General features: G+C 34.8%; 1 protein-coding gene across 3 annotated transcripts in view; it reads right to left on the bottom strand.

Annotated features, from left to right (window-relative positions):
- Positions 1 to 1,499: 1,499 nt before the first annotated feature.
- LOC136711287 (sodium-driven chloride bicarbonate exchanger) overlaps positions 1,500 to 20,576 on the bottom strand; it is a 59,276-nt gene continuing 40,199 nt past the window's right edge. For 2 of the 3 annotated variants that reach the window (XM_066687435.1, XM_066687436.1), the window contains 17 exons: positions 19,880 to 19,967; positions 16,863 to 17,009; positions 16,525 to 16,625; positions 14,426 to 14,600; positions 13,992 to 14,125; positions 13,547 to 13,792; positions 13,126 to 13,231; positions 11,674 to 11,835; positions 11,185 to 11,298; positions 10,899 to 11,060; positions 10,335 to 10,586; positions 9,965 to 10,033; positions 9,485 to 9,658; positions 8,962 to 9,084; positions 8,696 to 8,760; positions 8,263 to 8,376; positions 1,500 to 5,708 (listed from right to left, as the gene is read on the bottom strand). In XM_066687435.1, the coding sequence (XP_066543532.1) occupies positions 5,630 to 5,708; positions 8,263 to 8,376; positions 8,696 to 8,760; positions 8,962 to 9,084; positions 9,485 to 9,658; positions 9,965 to 10,033; positions 10,335 to 10,586; positions 10,899 to 11,060; positions 11,185 to 11,298; positions 11,674 to 11,835; positions 13,126 to 13,231; positions 13,547 to 13,792; positions 13,992 to 14,125; positions 14,426 to 14,600; positions 16,525 to 16,625; positions 16,863 to 17,009; positions 19,880 to 19,967 (2,311 nt within the window). In that variant the 3' untranslated portion in view covers positions 1,500 to 5,629. Of the gene's footprint in view, positions 5,709 to 7,156; positions 7,195 to 8,262; positions 8,377 to 8,695; positions 8,761 to 8,961; positions 9,085 to 9,484; positions 9,659 to 9,964; positions 10,034 to 10,334; positions 10,587 to 10,898; positions 11,061 to 11,184; positions 11,299 to 11,673; positions 11,836 to 13,125; positions 13,232 to 13,546; positions 13,793 to 13,991; positions 14,126 to 14,425; positions 14,601 to 16,524; positions 16,626 to 16,862; positions 17,010 to 19,879; positions 19,968 to 20,576 lie in introns of all 3 variants that reach the window. The other variant, XM_066687437.1, reaches the window with a different exon arrangement.

The raw sequence follows: 20,576 nt of genomic DNA, 5'->3' as shown, positions 1-20,576 counted from the left end.
GATGCTCCTTAGACTTAATTGGCATAATTAGGTGTGAATATTTATATCATGCAGTACCAACAATAAAGAAGATGCCAGAATGTTATCAACATGGCTATGTCTGGTTTAAAACCCCTTCCCTGTCTGTCAACAGCATTTTCTCCCTGTCACCTAGATCATCCCCATGGTGGTGATTTAATCACCCCAAAAGAGACTAATCACTGTTGAATTTCTCCATTTAAAAACTAGCTAGATCACTTAGGATGCAGTACCATGCCACATAAATAAAACAAATCAAAGTTAAATGTTTTTTAATTTAAGGATTTAAGTCCAGTGGTTTGAAACAGCCTTGAAGCAGTTCACACAAAATACATACACAAAACTGGTTTCCTCTGATAACCTAGACGCTAACTCTGCTGCTGCATGTGAAAGATTTGCTAGCTGTGATATTAAACTAAGTCCTGTGCTTTTTCACAAATCGAATTCTAATCAGTTGTGTGAATAATGTAGACATTTAGTACATAACTAACATTGTAATATTAACAAAACTGAACTACTAAACTACTACTAAAATAACTTTGTTAATGCTACCTTCCTGTGTTGCATGAAGCTAATCTAAGCAAGTATACACACTATACTGTACAGTGGCCCTGAAGTGCAAAACACAATTGCAAAAAGAACGCAATTGCAAAAGGAAAAACAAAAACAAAACATGAAACACAAAAACAAAAAGATTTGTTTTAATTATGGAATTGCATCATCTAGAGCAGGGGTTTTCAAACCGGTCCTGGAGTACCCCCCGCCCTGCTGGTTTTTGTTCCAACCAAGGTCTTAATTACTTAATTGAATGTTATATTGCTTTGTTAGGTCAATGAATGATCCAATTAAGCAATTAAGAACTCAGTTGGAACAAAATCCAGCAGGACAGGGGGTACTGCAGCACCGGTTTGAAAACCCCTGATCTAGAGTCCTACCAATAGAAAACGTGTCCCGCCTCTTCATCCCCCAGCCGTGTTATTTCGAAGCCCACCGCTGTTATGGGCAAGCTACATGCTGTTTCTCTTTTTGCATTTCTGTTTTTCTTTTTGCATTTGCATTCTGCTTTTTGTTTTTGTGTTTTTCTTTTTGCAGTTGCAGTTTTCTTTTTGCATTTGTGTTTTGCACTTCAGGGTCACCGTAATACTGTAATTGTAACATCATCTTAAAGAGAATAAACATATAATTAAATGGATTAACAGTTTTGCAACACTAATATCCCCCAATATACAAGTACTATATTATAAAAAGCATATCATGTTCAAAGTATAATTTATCATAGAAAACATGAAAAAAATACTGAAATTACTGTAGTTTCCCCACATGCTTACTCTTTTTTTATGATTGAATTGAGATCCTTCAGAATGCTGCTACACATGTTTAAGTGTCTCCAAAAAACAGAAAAGAAAAAAACAAGCCACAAAGCACACTTGTAGGACACATTTGCTCCATTAAATGTACACATTTTAGGCAGAAATTGAAAATAATGGTTTAAATCAATTTATTGGCTTTCACATTTACACGTTTGTAATAAATTACATTTTAGCAACATTTTAAAACAATACATTTGATATAATACTTTTAATACGATATTCAATACTGTGATTTTGTCTCTATAAAAACTAAAACTGGTTAACACAGGAAGACAATAAAATGTTTATTAGGTAACAATAACAAATTGAATTAATGTAAAAGTTTTTATTTTCCCTTAACTCTTAGTAAATAATGTGCAACACATTATTTACGACATACAATAGTGAATTTCCAATATACAGTATATGTTTATTGACTAATTTTTAAAAACATGAACATTTAATACATGTAAATACTTTTCAGGAAAAATATGATTTAGGCATTATCTCTTAAATCTGAAAAACAAAACATCTGATTACATTATAATTCATTGTATAAAGAAATTCTATAAATCTTTTTTCCCCTGCTCTCTCTCCAGTTAATACAATAATTGTATAGTTTGCCATAGTGGTGAAAATACTATTGCATCTGTGTCTAAGTAACTGAATCAATGTAACAAAATACATTTTCAACCAATAGCTTCCTTTTGACGGTCAATAAATCCTGGATTAAACTGATCTCTTTTTGTATGGATAATAATACAGTAGTTTTATTGATGTTTTTATTGATTTTATTTATTTATGATATACTATTCAAAACAATCCATACAAGTCTGTTTGGTGTACTGCCATGGTTAAATAGTCAAAATAGATTGGAGGCTCTCTTAAATTATTTGTTTATGATGCTAAATGGTGCCATAACCATTCAACATGTTGTAACTGACCTGGATAACTTATGGATAGGGTCCTGTAGAAATTAATACATACATAATTGTTTTATATTATAATTTGTAAACTGTATATGAAAGTTGGGATTTGTTTGGTGACTTAGCTCCTGCTTTGTTCAACTGCCTGAAGGTATTGGCTCTGTTCTTCATTGTGTGGACTGTTGTTTTTTGTAAACTCCATTCTTTAGATGCTTGAATTTGTTAGTTTCCCCTCGCATTTATAATATTGTTTATTCGTTAAATTTTTTGATCCATGTTGAGTGCATTTAGTTTGTTTCTTGATGTCATTAAAATACTATAGTGGGCTAATGAGCATCTTTATTGACATTAACCCATGTTATTTAGTGGGGACCTGCCTTTTTCGGTACATTGTAATCCCCTCTGAGTGGAGGGCAGCTGTAATTACATTCTCTAAGCTTGTGTTTGTTTGCTAGTTTTTTGACAAATTCAGGCCCATATATTAGTGACAGTTAGCCCTTGCTTGGAGTTTAAAAGCTCAGCTTGACTGCAAGGCACTGTAAGTGAGCCATTGTTAAATGGTCATATTTTAAACCACAATGTTAGAATTTACCACAAGTAAATGAATTTCAAAATTAATAGGCACCTGAGTTGCTGAATAATAATAATGATAATAACAGTGTATTAGCTGAGTGTATTATCAGGGTAATATTAATCTTCTTGTGTAGTTTGTAGTAATGGGATGATCAGTACATTAAATGGTAAAAAAAAAAAAAACATGGGTTGATTTTTACTGTGGAGTCTAAACTGCCCTCTTGTGGCTGAAGGACTGTATCGTAAGTAAACATGGTAATATCACAAGTCCCTACTCAGGAGCACACCATTTCCAAAGGCAGTAAAGCTTTCCCCAAAAGCCTGCTATATAGAAAATGTACTGGTTTTATAAGAAGTATGCAATAAAATAACATTAGGTTTGCAGACTGGCTACTGTCAATGCCAGTAGCTAGAATGTAACCTGAATTAATGTAAAGGTTTTATTACCCGACAGCCCTTCATAGTGTATACAACTTCCATCATTTCTATGAGCCTCAAAAGCTACATAAGCATCATGAATGAATTACTAAGTGTATTGCTCTTCTCTTTCTTGAGCTATAGCATCTGATGTTTGGTTGTCTTGGTAGAAAAACAAACACAAAAACAAAACACTATATATGAACAATAATGAATCAAACTACAGAGCAGTCTTAGCTTTGTTATTAACTTACTTTCCAAAGATCTTCTGTGAAATCAAAAATAAATCAAACTAATTTGTCCTTTTACCTCTCTAAATTATATATTTTTTAACTATAAATATTTAAGTTATTTTAGATTGTATTCAGTTGCTACATCAAGAAAACAGTCAATTATAACAGCTTACTCACATAATATGTATGTAGTTTGAGTTTCCAGTATGTCTCATTCAATAAAAGTTGGCGGTCTTTGGCTCACCATTCTAAAAAATGTGGGTTTTCCAAATTGAGTGCTTAATAAAAACATTAAGAATTATTCACGTTATATTTTATAACATCTATTACATATATAAAGGGAATTATACTTTACAAATAGCAGTGTTGCCCGTGTCATTACATTCCTTACACACAGAACAGTTTTCTCTTGTCAGCAGTATTATACTTAGACCATTAACAAAGTATTTTAGGTAGGTATTGCCTTTCATGCTATGAAGAATATGTGCTGTGAGATGTACTGGGCTGACTAGGAAGGGTTTGCATGGTTATGCTATAAAGCAATTAAGAACAGCATATGCCCACCTGGGGAGAGGGGCGGCCTTTGATTTAATGAAATCAGTAATTATTTCTAACAAAATCAAGATTATTTTATAGTTGAACAAATATCAAATCATTTCTACTTGAAAACCAGTCTCAATCTAGATCAGCATAGCTTATGATATTAAGTCATACAATATCTGTCAGTCTAGAGATCAGCCAACTTTCTTAGGCTTTTTTAATGTGCTGCTTGCAAACAACCTTGCATTATTATGATGTTATCTGTGTAAACTATATGTTACAGCATTGATGTTATAATTTCAGTATTTTATATACATTGTTCTGGGAATCAGTGCTGTTTTCTTTATCCTTGTGTTGACAAATTATTTGTTCCTACTAGTAAACTGAAACATTTAAATCATTTATTTACACATTCTAAGAAAGCATACTGAATAAAATGGATTCATAATAAAGGGATGCATGACTAAATAAAACTGAAATATGTATAACTGCTTCGTGAATGTAAGCATGAAGAAATATTGCAGTTAAGCATATGTAAAATATTACATTGTTGACAATGATAATTATGATATGAAAGACATTGTCATATGTATATATTTTTATATTTTTTGCCCTTTGTTGTAAACACTATACCCACAAAGGGATTAAAAAACAGAGATGTGTGTTAAACAAAGTCCACTACAGTGTATTGAATGTTATGAGTATAATATTAAAATATCACTAGTGATATGAAATGTTCAATAACATACAACATATCAAGAATATGGAAAAATAAAAGCAACAAGTATGTAGCATATTCTGTTCTTGAACTAAGATGTTCCAAATGTATACTGCTCTCTAGTGCAACAATGTGCAAAACATTATGAAAGGTACAAAAATTGTGTTTTCAAATCACACTTTCATTAGATGAAAGGATGATTAAACAGCTTATAGTCTCATCCTTCCCCAGGGTACTACTACCACCAATGTTATTTATAGTGCAATTTGAATATATTCAGATTATTCTAAGTTTAATGTATTAATTAAATAATGCATGCTTAAGATCATTATTGGCCAACAATTAAGCTTAAAGATCGCAAATTGGTTTCATTCTATTTCCTCTGTGTATGCTTTCTTAATTTTAATGTCAGTTTTAAATATATACATTTGCACTTGTTCAATGGTATAGGAGAATGATCTATATCACTATTTTAGAAAGAAAAAAAATACAAAACATACAAAATACTTACTATATACTTTAAATGAAAATGCAGGTTTAAAAATGATTTCAAGTAACAGCTAAATTCATCACAGACAAATGATGATTATCAGGAAACATTATTCTCATATATGTGCGCCTCTTAAGTTGCTGGTTTTACTTTACATTTACATACACAAGAAATTAAATGTATATTAGTGTTGCTTATTATGCTTTGTTTAAAGAAACACAGTTTTTAATGTATTTCAAAGAAAACAGCCTTACGCAATGTACATACAGACTTACAAGACAAAACTTACAGAAGTGGTCTACACAACTGTATACTGTGGCACACTGTTTTCTTTCTTTTTTAAAAGCACAGTTACCGAGGAAACGTCACAGACATGTCTCTCTGTCGATGCTCTTCTCCACTTCAGCTCTCTTTTCCTGTCTTCTTTCACTGCTATTGGAAAAGCTGCAAAAATGACAAATAACAAAGCATTACTTGCTGTAGCTCATAACTAACGTCTACTTAAATTATACAAAACATACCTTTCAGCTTCCCATACTTTCAGGGTGAGGTAAATTATTAAATGCTAAATATATCATGAAAGATTCATATATATTATAGTACACTATTGCTATTAAAGACAACCACAGTGAAACACAATTAGACAGTGTACTGTATAATTGTACTTGGGTATATCAAGGATAGGCTTCCCTCATGTATTGAGCAGAAAGCTGAAAGCTATGATTAGGATGGAGCAGGGGGTAAAGACCTCTAGCAATGTCTATGAAAGCACAGTTCTGTTCTGTACAGGGAAAAAAGTTTTAACAGCAAAACAAGGTGCCTAGGTACTGATAGATTTTTTTTCCTTATAGATTTAAATGACACATTTCAATGTACAGAACTGTATCTTTCACTTCCATTGCTAATGTAGAGGAACAGCATGCAAATTAAAGGCAGCATCATGCACAGATACGTCTTATCTAAAGACAGGTTGCCTGTGTTTGATCATTTTTACATCCATGCATTATTAGCTGTCAATTTCTGTTTAATTGAAATAATATATATAAACATTCACCATTTCTTTCTGAAATCAAAATCAAAACAAAAGAACAGTCTTCTTACTTTGTCCAAACAGTTAAAGCCATTACAAAATTAATAGAAATAAAAAACGGATACAAAAACCACCTTGCAAAATATGAAGTAAGGACATAAACAAAATGCTGTTCATCTTTGTCTGATAAAAACCTAATTTGTTAAATTTAAATATGAAAGTCACCAGCTCTGGTTGTGAACAAAAGTGTGCATGCATCTCTTGAATGCAAAATGTCATTACCATCAATTAGATAATTAATTAGTGAATTATATGTGCTGAAATGTTTCAATTAGATTTCAAAACACTAAAGAACTACCGTGTGACACATATATCCTGATTAACTTTACTGGTGCAAACTGAGAGACATTTTCTTAAATGGCAGTTTTTTATAGCTAACTTTGAATTCAGATATTATTTACAGTTATTGTTAGCATTAATGAAAATTCCATATATATATATATATATATATATATATATATATATATATATATATATATATATATATATATATATATATGTAGTTGTCATTAATGGTACGAATTATATATATCATTTTGAAATAGCACTTATATGTGCCATTTTGTCAAAGTGGTTATAGCATCACTGCATTTCGCATTGAAGAGTTTGGAGGGTGTGCAGGGTTTTGTTCACATCCTGTACATTACAGTGATGACGACACGCCTTCTAAGATCTGGAATAATTTGCTTCTGTTATTCATCATGCAAAGATAAACACGTATCAAGCAGAAAAGTGGTCTTTGGTGGGGCACGCTACTGAATAGACATGAGCAAAACAGAGTGTACAGGGAACAGGGTCTTACCTTTGGGGACCAGCGTCTAGAGAGGTTAGGAAAGGGAGCTTATGATAGAAATGGAATGAAAAAGTAAGTCAAGAAATGGGTTAAATTTAATCAGCCCTGTAACACTGGAGGGGAGAAAGCCTTTAACTTTCTTTGCTGAAAAGCTGTTAAAAGACTTAATAAATATGTATTTGCTAATCTAGCAGATACAAAAATACATAAAAATAAATATATATATATATATATATATAAAAAAAACAATTTCATAGGTATTGATTTACGTTAGTACTGAAAACGTGTTGGTCAAAAGAAGTGTGCAGTACATAAAATGAAAACTGGGCTTGATTTTCTAAAGAGACATGCATAATCCGGCCTCAATGAACCCTGATGGGTCTGAGAATATGCACCTCTTCAAAAATGAAGCACTGTGTGACAGATAGAGTACAGTATGTCAAACAAAAATGAGAATCTTTATGAAAAATGTAATTTTGATGAGGCATACTGTATGACTAAGGTAACTTATTAGAAGGAAGCATGAGAAAGGCACATTGGCTTCATCTAGTATATGTATTACGTAGCAGTTTGAACATCAAACATGAACATGAACAATTTGTATTTCTTAAATCTATGTATATATCATTTAAGTTTACATTTCCTCTGCATATTAATTATTACCTAATACCTGAACTGGAAAAGTGATTTTCCATTTATAGAGACTTTGGAAATTTGATGTTCAGATATTTTCCCAACATTCTTCATTTCAGCCATTTACTCTATTATGTTCACAGTATATAGCCACTTGACCTTTAAGGTTGAGCTGTTAAGTCCTGGCTTAATTATAGCATAATTAGAACTTTGAAAGGGTTTATAGAATAGTGTGCTTAACCTTATAACATAAAGCACATATTTCTGTTGTTGTTGGTTCTAAACTATTATAACAATCTTCCATATTTAATGTGTCCCTTTTCAAAGTAATACGAGAAGCTATCAATTTAAGCAATTTATATGCATAAAAAATTATACCTAGACAGAACTTTTAATTACATATATTCAAAACATATAATTAACAAAAATTGATAACTGAAGTGTGTTCTTTATTGTGAGAATAAAAGAAAGGTATAAAAAACCTTTTGGAGGGAACACCGAGATCCTTTTTGGAGTTTTCCGTATTCATGGAGAGGGTCTTCCAAACAGATGTCTTGTTCATTTCATCAGAAATGTTTACCGTAGATGGATCATCCCTTAAAGTAAACACATGTATAATTTTCTAATAATACATGACTTTAAACAATAATGGCAAATAAGGAAATCCTGTAAAAGGGATTTGATTAGATTTTTTTTTTATTACCGCACTGAACATACACACTATCTATATTGCTTAAGATTAGAATTCTTTTTAAAGAAGAATTCACAATTTGAACAATTACCAATTTTAATAATTTACCACAAAATAATAAAAATATGCAGTTTGAGGGTCATTTACCACAATGGCAGACTAAAGGTCTGTTCAACCTCAAATTTTCAAAATGTTCAAAATTTCAAAACCAGGCACAGTCTTACTTGTAATTTCCTTCTAGTGGCAGGTGTACTATTCCCTCTTCTTCTGCCAGCATGCTTTGTTCTTCCTAAAAAGGAAAAGTGATTTAATTAGGACATTTATACAAATATGGCAACAATCAAGAATGACCAAAGTGGTTTTAAATTCACTGACATTTTCAAAAATGGTGAGCGATGTTAGGTCAACATTAGGCCAATTTTTCAGGGAAGCAGCTTCAAAATATGTAAATATTTGAAACACTACATTATAATAACATCCATGAAATTACCTCTTGTTGAGCATCCTCTAATTTCTTCTTCTTACTTTCTGGCATTAAGTCATCCAACCAACTTAGCTCCCTCTTTGTGAATATAAAGTCGAGCAACTTCCGAATGAACACCAAGGCCAATACCTTAACGGGTCAAAAAACAAACAAACCTATAAATCAAATCTGTACAATTTTATGCTCAACAGTATCTTCTTATTCCACTTTATATTCAAGGGAATGTTACATATTTTTCTGTAGTAGAACATAGTTAAAGAGCATTAATGAAGAGATACAATCAAATGTGAATTTATTAATAAAAGCTCAATTGGATACAGACAATCCCCCCAAAAAAAACAACTTTGATCCATCAGCCAATCACAAATTCCAATTCCAGTCCTTGATGGTGGTTTCCCTTTGAAGGGGGATTTGTGATTTGAACTTTTGATTTGTTCCAGGCTAGCATGAAATACATAGTATACTGGCGGTATATGGCATTCTAACGTAATTAACTTCTTGAGTCTGAGAAAAGGCCTATAGTGTGTACCATCATTGGGAATACGATGGCAAAATTTGAAGTCTTTATTATCCAGAGCAGGACGAGACAGCTCAGCTGGACGATGGTAAAGAGGTGCACCTTCCTTAGAGGGACATGGCGTAGGTAGATGAAGTCTGGTTGGTGCTTAGCTGGCATCCCAAAAAGTCTAATTCGATCAAAGAACTGAAACGCACACAAAAAAAAAAGAACATACAAATTTACAGTGACTAAAATATAAATTGATATAATCACAAAGAATTACAAAAATACATGTGTCTATGACATACAAGAGTTAATTTACAGTGTATGGGTTTCAGGATGTGATGTCCAACTATTTAATGCTTCCATTAAAAAAAATGAAATGCTTCATCATGCCTGGGGTAAATTAAACCCTTCAAAGGCAGTACATGTTCTTCTTGGAACATTTCTAACCACAGGCTTTAAAGAAAGACGTCGATTTGTGAGGAAGTGTGTCGGGTCTTTATTTACCTGTATCCCTTTCAGTGAAGAACCTCCCATGTAAAGGAAAACTCCATACAGCACAGGCATTGGAATAAACTGGGAAACAGTTCAATAAACATGTGTACTTAAAAATATGAATGTAGCAACCCACAAGTTATAAGGTATTAAATAAGCATGTTACACATAAACCTTAATTTAATATTTTCTCACAAAAGTGCAATACCAATCCCTTTATTTAACAATAAACATTAGATCACATCCCTAATCAACATCCCAAAAACACAATAAATCAAAATATAGTACCAGCAATCCCACAAAATCTGTATTTTCAGGTTTAACAGTTAACTGACTGTCCACAACTGTAATTTGTAAACAACAAAGCCCCAACATACATTACCTTCAGAATGGAGGTCATAAACACAGAGCAACCCATCAGTAAAAAGATCATCAGCCCTGTGAACCTCTGCTCCCTGATCCCGAGGAATTTCGGCTGCTCCCCTGGAGCGGAGCATTCAGATTCCAGTTTGAGGCTGTTCACATGTGATATGGAGAGAACAGTGGCAGCTACAAACCAAGGCAATCCCATGATGGAGCACACTCCCAGCATGACACCAACCATGAACAGATCAAGGTGGTATCCACATCCTTTCTGTTAGCAAGAGAAGTATGTACTGGAGTTAGTCTTTCATAGTCACAATCAGGAACCAAGCATTTGTCATCAGAAAGCTTATTTTACTGCTGGAAATATTTTAACCATCCAATTTATATAAGCAAACATACAGAATAAAATATTTCCTCAGCCAGTATATTGGTTAGAAGGAAATCAAATGCATAATACAGACATTCAAACAATAGAGAGAATAAGAGTAAATGTACTCCTCAAGATTAAAGGACATTGGTACTTATTTTACATAGTGCAGTATTTGTAAAGGTCCATTCACCAAAAATGCAATTACAATACCTTCAGTTTGTGTTCCTTTCGGTTGATGATGACCGCTGTGATCTGCTGGTCCATAAAGATGAGAATAGTGCAGAGCAAAGCAGGGAACACAGTCACGATGGTGGTCCACCATGGATTGGGACCCAGCGGATTTATCAGCCAGCCTCGGTCATCTCTGGTGGGCTGAAATAGGTCACTTCTTAAATTTATAGGAAAACCCAGCTTTAAAAATGCATGGTGAGCTATATACATTATTATTATGCTTTTATCATAATAACAAAATATCCATTTGTATTCCCAGACTCACCTTAAATTCATTTGGAACTTGAAGTTTTGGAGATGGTATTCCTAAGGCGAAATCAATCAAAACCATAGTGAGAATGGTAATGAAAACAGCAAAGTCACTGATAATTGCCCGAACCTGGAAGACAGCAAACATGAACAGCAAAATCTTTATTAACAACAAGACATAAGACTTCTTAACAGTTTTGAGTTACCTGATTTTAAGAGGTATAGCAATCCAACATTACAATATGTTTTAATCGCTAAATAAATATTTTGACAGTGGTCACTAGAGGGCAGAAGTACTCTAACTATTATTGCTTTTCAGGGTAAATATTAAGGATATCATCAAGACCTCCACAAAATGTATTACTGTATTCATACCCAACAGAAGCATATACTTAAAATTAACTTCATGCCTCAAATTAACTATTTTTGCCTTTTGCCTTTTAAATTCAAGTATGATAGTAATTATTCATAATATATTACACCAAGTGGTTTACATATGGTTTACCTTAGTAGGAAAATAGCGGCTGGTCTTGAATTCTTTCAGAAAGGCGGACATAATTACGGTGGAAAAGAAGAGGACAACGGACCAGAACACAACATCTGGTACATACGGGCCATGGGGCCCACAAGCCGTTCCCATGAACTCTCCGCGACTTTGAATACAGTCCTGCAAAGCGAGACAAAGGAGCAGAGAGGGGGGAAGAGACAGAAAATACACATTTAATACATTTCTGAATTAATATACAATACTTAGCAACTGTGATCACAGCAGCAGACTTGTGGTGGCAGTCCTTGACATCACAATCGTTATTAAAAGCTCAAATGTACACTTTTACCAAAATAATAATAATAAAAATATATACGTAAAATTAAGTGATTTTGTGTTTGAGTAGTTTTTCTATTTTTTTTCTTTTGTTTGTTTTTCTGTAGTTATTAATGCTCTGTAATATCCTAATAGTCACAAACAGATATTACGTTCACATAGGAGCAGGAGTTTTGTGTATATAATAGTTTAAACATAGTATATAGTATATAAAAGATTTTGGAATCTTTGGATTGAGGGTGAAAGATCTTACTCCTCTTACAATAAGCAGTCAGGGTGAGAAAGACACTAACGCATACAACCAGTTCTGGTTTCTCCTTTCTGAGGCTGAAATGCAGCAGGTCCTAGAGTTTGGAAAGCCAGTTTTGAATGTTTCAATGGGGCGTGAAAACTGACATGTCTTTTCATAGCATTGTGGTTTTGACTGAGAAGAACTTGCTTGACCATCTAAACTATTGCATCCTCCTTCTAATAAACTTTAATGAAGTGAGCTACAATACATTAATCCCAAAAAGTCTTGGCAACTAACATTCCAGTATACATTATAGGTAAGGAAAGCCAAAACGGCTTTTGTCATCAACCTGAAGACACAGTGAGCATATATATAGCTATCATCACTGGCATACACACCACCTAAAAGCAAATTTATTTTATCAAAAGAAAATGCTTTTATGATGATATTGTATTGTTAATCCAATGTAATCCAGCCCACATGCCCTTAATCTCTTCTGTTGGTTTGGTTCCATCTGGGAGTACATGCTGTTCAGAGACAATTCCCCACCTTCCTTCACAAAACCTCATGTATTCAAACATTTCTAAAAAAAATGATTTTGTTTTTCCCTTTCTGACCCTCTCTTTGCTTCAATGACTTGGATCTGGTAATTGATTTTAATAACAATGTGCTGTCTCTTCTTGCCAGAACAACCTCAAGACAGAGATGTATCTTTAAAAGTTTATTTCCCAGTTAATTAAAATTTGAATTTGAAGTATAAACATAATATTTGAACAAGGAAAATGTGGTAGGACATGTGGAAATGTAGTTTTCTTTTCTTAGCAGGATTTCATTACCCATTTCCCAGTGATCCCATAATTATCCCTAAAGTTCTTGTTTGTTTTTACAGAATTGACACTTACATGCACATCTAAAGACTGCCACTGGATTTCAGAGGCAGTGATATTGTTTTTATCCCAATACAACAGAGTTGCATTGCTTGGATTTGGGGGCTCCACACAAACACACCTGAAAAAAAGAAAGAGCAGATGCATAGTATCAGTTCACTGGAGAGTAAATTGTAGCAACCTATCCTGAGATGGGATTAGCTACATCTATAATTTTCTGCAGAAGGTTACAGTGGCAAAGATTTAGTACCATGTATCTGTACCAAACTCTTTAATTTATTCCCAGGAACATATGAATCATCTAATACAGTAGCATCACATCAAACGTAAGCAGTCTATTGTCTAAACTCACACCTCCATGAACTTAATATTTTAACATTTGAGTAGTAAAATGTAGACTAATCAAAATTGTTCAAGAGATAAAACCTTTACTCACGTATATTGAGTGAGTTTATCCAGATTATTGTTCATGTTGAATGGGTATGTTTCACCAAGGTGAATTAACTTCTCCAAGGCCTCATAAATAAAAATAATACAGATAAGGGAAGCAAAAGCCTCCTCGGTGAAACGAGTAATGTAGCACACAAGGGAACTTGCATCGGTTGCAACGAGGACAATACACAGAAATGCTGTCCAGAGTCCTATGCATGTTCTTAACGAGAGGTAGGATAATCCATTTTCCCTGAGAAAAACAAGAATAACATTGAATGAATATGCATCCTTTGTGATTTGTAACACTATATGTGCATGTTGAAAAACTACATTTTAAAACCAAGCCAATTTTATTCATAGTTGTTAGCTTATCAAATAAAAGATCATGACCTAGTTTATTCATAAAACACAATAACTATTCCATAGCCAACGAATTGGAAGGGACTTACTTGCAGAATTTGTACAGTATTTTTTCAAACACAAGAACAGGCCCTGTGCTACCCAGTATTGTGAGAGGTTGTCCTGCGAACAATGAATAGGCTATTCCTGTCATCGAGGCTCCAAACAGGGATTCAATTGCACTCTGGGAAAAAGAAAGTATAATATGTGGACTGTGAAAATCTTCAATAAAACAAAGACAAATGGCCTATCACCACTCCTATTATTAGCTGTCTCAATAAAAATGCATTTAACAAACACAATAAGACCAACTGAACTTTCAAGTAACTGAACTGAACTTTCAGATACTTTTAGTAAGAACAATACTTTTATAGGTAGTTGAGCACTGAAGTCTTCGGCGATTAAATTTCAAGCAGGGAGATGCAGTTAATTTGTCTTAAATTCAAGAAGTGAAAATGGAAGAAAGGTATGTGAAAATGCTTACTATGCGCCCTTCAGTTGCCTCTCCTAGCAGGCCTCCAAACGTGATCACGGGTGACATGCACGCACAATACAGAAAAAGGAAGGATGCCAAGCACTGCAGACTGATTGCATCAGTGTAGTCAGACAAGTAATGTGGGGCTTTTCTTTTGATATCCAGCACCAACCCACCAAAGAACCTACAATCAAAAAGACACAGCGTTCATAATACAGCCCAAAGTTAAATCAACCCCCATCCATCCAAGATAATTGGATAGAAATGGAAATGGAACTATGTATGCATGAAAGAATTGTTTGACTGCCAAATACAATAGACATGTTTGGCATTCCAAAGGAGGTTGGCACAGAAACTGCTCCAGAGTTTGGGTCTCATACTTAGCTGAGAATCAGTAATACTGGAACCTGTCACCTGTAAAGTGGATTATCAAGGTAATGTCACACTGGGCTTGTGTTACAAACACGATAAGAACTTTACATTGACTGAGAGTAATCAATGGCTGTGTAATCTCTGTTAGCATAATGAATAGTTATCTGTTTTTCTGTCAGCATTCCTGCACCTGAGGGAAGAATATAAATGAACAATGTGACTATACCAGGATGAAACTGCTTGTTTTTTATGGAAGCTATTCATAGAATATCTTTATGGGAAGTTCACAGATGGACCTCACTGTACTCTGTAAAGACCATTTACAAATTAGTACTGTGCAAAGCTTTCCTCTAAGTTGGCAATAGTAACATCCCCCACGTTCTAAGGAATGACAGGAAAAGAGAAAATGACCCACACTGACATGATAACGAGATTACAGAATGTATAAAAGAAAAGTGTCAACACAAGAAATGAAGCCACTCTCTGGCTCAGACAGGTGTTGGATGATGTCTCGTAAGACATAATTGACTTCTTAGTCCAGCATATTCAAGGCCCTGAGCTTGCCTATGGTTAGTGGGATACAAGGACATAGGTCAACTGTTTTTCACGAAGGTAAGAAAAGACAGAGCCAATACGTCTGTAGCCTGTCAGTATATTCTCCACCATGACCTTGGTCAGAATTATAAATTCAGTCAAGTCACACAGCAGATATGCGTCGATCCTTTGGGTCTTCCTAATCTTGGTCAAAATCTGCCTCAACTTTCAAAATGATTTTCAAGTGTCTTAAAAGTAAGAATCATAAAATACCTTGTCTGAAGATTGAAGCTGGAGTTATTATCTTTAATAATGATAGGCTACATTATGAGTCAAAGGAAATAAAATACCCATGAGGTAATCTATGGAAATATTTCAGGGTATTATTTATTTATTTGCTGACACCCTTATCCAATTGTACAGTACAGTTCAAAGCATAATGCAATTTACAAATTCCAATTTAAACAAGTGTATAGTAATGCATAATAAGCCTTAGATGTCACAATGATCAACAAGCAAAAACATATTTTGATCTCTATCTGTCACCACCAATGATAATCTAATTTCAATTATTTTAGATTCATGCAAAATTAAAAACTATATTATTTTGTTTGATATTCTACTAATTATATTTGGCAACTATTATATACATTGTATTATATTTAAAACGTACAAAGTAAATTGGATAGGAGGTGTAACTCCTGTTGTAAGTGCTTCCGTTGTATTCCCATCTGCTTACAAGCTGATTGTTATAGAATTAAGTAATTCTTTTGCCTCAGAGTGATGTTAAAAGACCATCTTTAATACAGAGAACTCCCATGTTCTTTTTCCCCATTAGCTCTTTTCTCCTTTTCTTAGTTTCCATTTAGTATTGACTTTCAAAAGTTTCTCTGCAATGCCCATTTAATTTCTTATGAGTCACCAAGGGCACATCTCCTTATCCTTAATATTCTTCAGTGTACTAAACATAGCTTCTCATTGGTTTTCTATTTTTCTTTAATCAATTTTTATGCCATTTTTTCATTTCCATGCCTACTATTACTTCTGCTTCTCCCATCACACTTCGTTTCCGTTTCTGAGTTGGCTAAACCATTAATTGAACATGGAACAGGAGAGGCAAAGAGCTCTTCTAACTATAGTATAGTTATAACTATAATAAAATATTTCGGTCAGAGGGGAAGATACGTTAAACTATCACCAACCTGCCAGTTCGCTGCAGCTCAGGTCCTCCGTGGCCACCATGTTCCTCATTTTCACCAAGAGCAGCTGTGCCGTTTGGCACAGCGGGCAGCTTACGTTTCTCCTGTGTTACAAAATACATGAAATTATGCAGTCTGTATCTATTGTTAAAGAAGAACTCTAAAAGCTTTAAGGGTTAGAGCTAAATCTCAGGGATTTTGTTCCATGTAGGTTTATATACCTTGTCTTCATATGGGTGCATGAAATTCGAAGACCAATTTCAGGTGGAGAACAAGTTCTCAGTGTATATAATTGAGTATTTAGAACTGTGTTTATTAAATAATCAAAACAGCAACAATACCTGAGAGGGTACATTTTTTGGTGGCTCTATTCTGATCGATGGGTCCCACTCTCCAGGTGGCAGGACTGTCACTTGGTCAAGAAATTCATCAATTCCAGCTATCAGGTCATTACGATCTTTTGCTTTGTAAGCCACATCATGAAAAATCTAAGACAGGAAAAGACAATTACTCCCTCCGATTATCTTTCTCCCATTTATAGGTGACTACGTCTATGAATTAATTAATACTCTGATTAAATCCTTGAATCATTACTTTTGGGAATAAACAGAAAAAATGCACATAAAAAGTTTTCAAAAACAGTAATAAGCAAGTGGATTTCAAGCACTGAAAGGAGACCTACTACTACTAAACTACTAAAATGCCTAATTGAGCACTGAATGACTAAATGTATATAAGAGGTCATGCAAATGGCTTCACCTCTAAAGCACTGAATTTTAAGCATGTTTTCTGGCCTAATCACCTCAGGTATGCGTTAATCGCAACATACATCGTTCTCAGGGTGTTCTCAAGATGCTAACGTGCAAACATTTTGTTAATTACATCATCTAGCCTCACTTCTCTTCCCTCTCCAGTCTTGCTTCGGTTATTCGTGCCTAACTCCAACTACAGACCAGCAGTATGTCACGGATGCAGATTTGGATACTTTCCAAGATTATGAAATGTGATAACTAATTAACAGGTGTAAGTTGATCAGGATTTCTGCACAAATTAATCATAAAAAACACATTCTGGCTCCATCTCACCAGTTATAGTATTCATGTGATCTTCTGATGAGCTGTGAAATGGCTCAGCACGCTAGTTAACCAAGATGTGTTGAACAGCTGCATGCAGCAATCTGTGTTTACTTTGATAGAGATACCAAATTTACGTTGAGAAATGCCTCACTGATTTGCACTGCCAATGATAATGTTAACTTCAATTTTAAAATCTTATACTGCATCCTCACATGTAAAAGCAGATTACAACTTCATTTGTATGCAGTTGTCCCTGTAGCTAATGCACTTGGCATGTTTCACCATACTGTGAACTGTGCTGGATTATACTTCTCAATATTTTGCCATTCATGCTGTCCCAATATTATTCTAGAAGAAGCAAGATTAACTTACAAAAAATGCACATAAAGAACAATTAAGATGATAATATTAAATACAAGGTAATTATGTTAAGATTCTAATCGATGCCCTTCTTAATAAGGTTAATAGATTCCCACACAAAAATAGGTTCACATAAACCGCTACATTTTTCCCAGGGAGCCTATATAGCAAAAACTGACTTTCAAGCATTAGAGAATAACATCTCTCATCTAAGCCAGATAACATAAAATCAGGTCAGTGCAAACAACAATACAGAATATGTGAGCAGTACTTGATAAACATGATGTAAATAAGGAGTACAGTGAGGGAAAAAAGTATTTGATCCCCTGCTGATTTTGTACGTTTGCCCACTGACAAAGAAATGATCCGTCTATAATTTGAATGGTAGGTGTATTTTAACAGTGAGAGACAGAATAACAAAAAAATCCAGAAAAACGCATTTCAAAAAAGTTATACATTGATTTGCATGTTAATGAGGGAAATAAGTATTTGATCCCCTATCAATCAGCAAGATTTCTGGCTCCCAGGTGTCTTTTATACAGGTAACGAGCTGAGATTAGGAGCACTCTCTTAAAGGGAGTGCTCCTAATCTCAGCTCGTTACCTGTATAAAAGACACCTGTCCACAGAAGCAATCAATCAATCAGATTCCAAACTCTCCACCATGGCCAAGACCAAAGAGCTGTCCAAGGATGTCAGCGACAAGATTGTAGACCTACACAAGGCTGGAATGGGGTACAAAACCATCGCCAAGCAGCTTGGTGAGAAGGTGACAACAGTTGGTGCGATTATTCGCAAATGGAAGAAACACAAAATAACTGTCAGTCTCCCTCGGTCTGGGGCTCCATGCAAGATCTCACCTCGTGGAGTTTCAATGATCATGAGAACGGTGAGGAATCAGCCCAGAACTACACGGGAGGATCTTGTTAATGATCTCAAGGCAGCTGGAACCATAGTCACCAAGAAATCAATTGGTAATGCACTACACCATGAAGGACTGAAATTCTGCAGCACCCGCAAGGTCCCCCTGCTCAAGAAAGCACATGTACAGGCCCGTCTGAAGTTTGCCAATGAACATCTGAATGATTCAGAGGAGAACTGGGTGATAGTGTTGTGGTCAGATGAGACCAAAATCGAGCTCTTTGGCATCAACTCAACTCGCCGTGTTTGGAGGAGGAGGAATGACCCCAAGAACACCATCCCCACCGTCAAACATGGAGGTGGAAACATTATGCTTTGGGGGTGTTTTTCTGCAAAGGGGACAGGACAACTGCACCGCATCAAAGGGACGATGGACAGGGCCATGTACCATCAAATCATGGGTGAGAACTTCCTTCCCTCAGCCAGGGCATTGAAAATGGGTCGTGGATGGGTATTCCAGCATGACAATGACCCAAAACACACAGCCAAGGCAACAAAGGAGTGGCTCAAGAAGAAGCAAATTAAGGTCCTGGAGTGGCCTAGCCAGTCTCCAGACCTTAATCCCATAGAAAATCTGTGGAGGGAGCTGAAGGTTCGAGTTGCCAAACTTCAGCCTCAAAACCTTAATGACTAGGAGAGGATCTGCAAAGAGGAGTGGGACAAAATCCCTCCTGAGATGTGTGCAAACCTGGTGGCCAACTACAAGAAACGTCTGACCTCAGTGATTGCCAACAAGGGTTTTGCCACCAAGTACTAAGTCGAAGGGGTCAAATACTTATTTCCCTCATTAACATGCAAATCAATGTATAACTTTTTTGAAATGCGTTTTTCTGGATTTTTTTGTTGTTATTCTGTCTCTCACTGTTAAGATACACCTACCATTAAAATTATAGACTGATCATTTCTTTGTCAGTGGGCAAACGTACAAAATCAGCAGGGGATCAAATACTATTTTCCCCCACTGTATATCCTGTCCTTTCACACATTGGGCTTGATGCTTACCTCATCTGTCATAAGAGTTGCAATTGACCTGCCAATCTCATGGTACTGCTGAAGTTTGCCAAGAGGCCCAAGAAGGATGAACAAGAACCTTCAAAGCAAAATACAAATCACAGAAATAAACCAAGCCTCCTTTCCTCTGTATGACACAATCATGATTACCTCAAAGCATGGAATAGGAGTCACTGTCACTCTACAGTTCTGTCTGCTTCTATATTTTTATAACGTGTCTCAACAGAAAAACAGAAAAATCTTCCTTCACACAAGGGATTAAAAGTTAGTTATACGCTTTGTTTTATTTTAGCTGGCACACGTGTTTAATAGGTGAAGATGCTGTCAAACAGATCTACAAAGAACATAAGAAAAACACACATCAACTTTGATGCTGAATTTAAATAACTTTGAAAGCTGAGATTTCAATATGGAGTATTAAAGAAATGCAGCCAAATCTGTTACCATCAGCATGCCTACATTTCGGATTGCAGGTAATGTGCTTTTTCATTTCTTCTACTATTAAATCAAACATCCAAATGCTGATTTAATTATTTTCACTTTATTATTAATAAATTATCATCCTAGGCTGAATTTTAACCATTTACATTCATGAAACATTTTAGTTTTAATCAAACTGGTAAATGTTCCAATTATACTCTTACGGATAAATCAAATATTTTGAACAGAAACTGTTATTAAAGGTAAT

The sequence above is a fragment of the Amia ocellicauda genome, chromosome 16, assembly GCF_036373705.1.
Source record: "Amia ocellicauda isolate fAmiCal2 chromosome 16, fAmiCal2.hap1, whole genome shotgun sequence".
NCBI classification, from domain to species: domain Eukaryota; kingdom Metazoa; phylum Chordata; class Actinopteri; order Amiiformes; family Amiidae; genus Amia; species Amia ocellicauda.
This window is presented reverse-complemented; position numbering and strand designations above follow the sequence as displayed.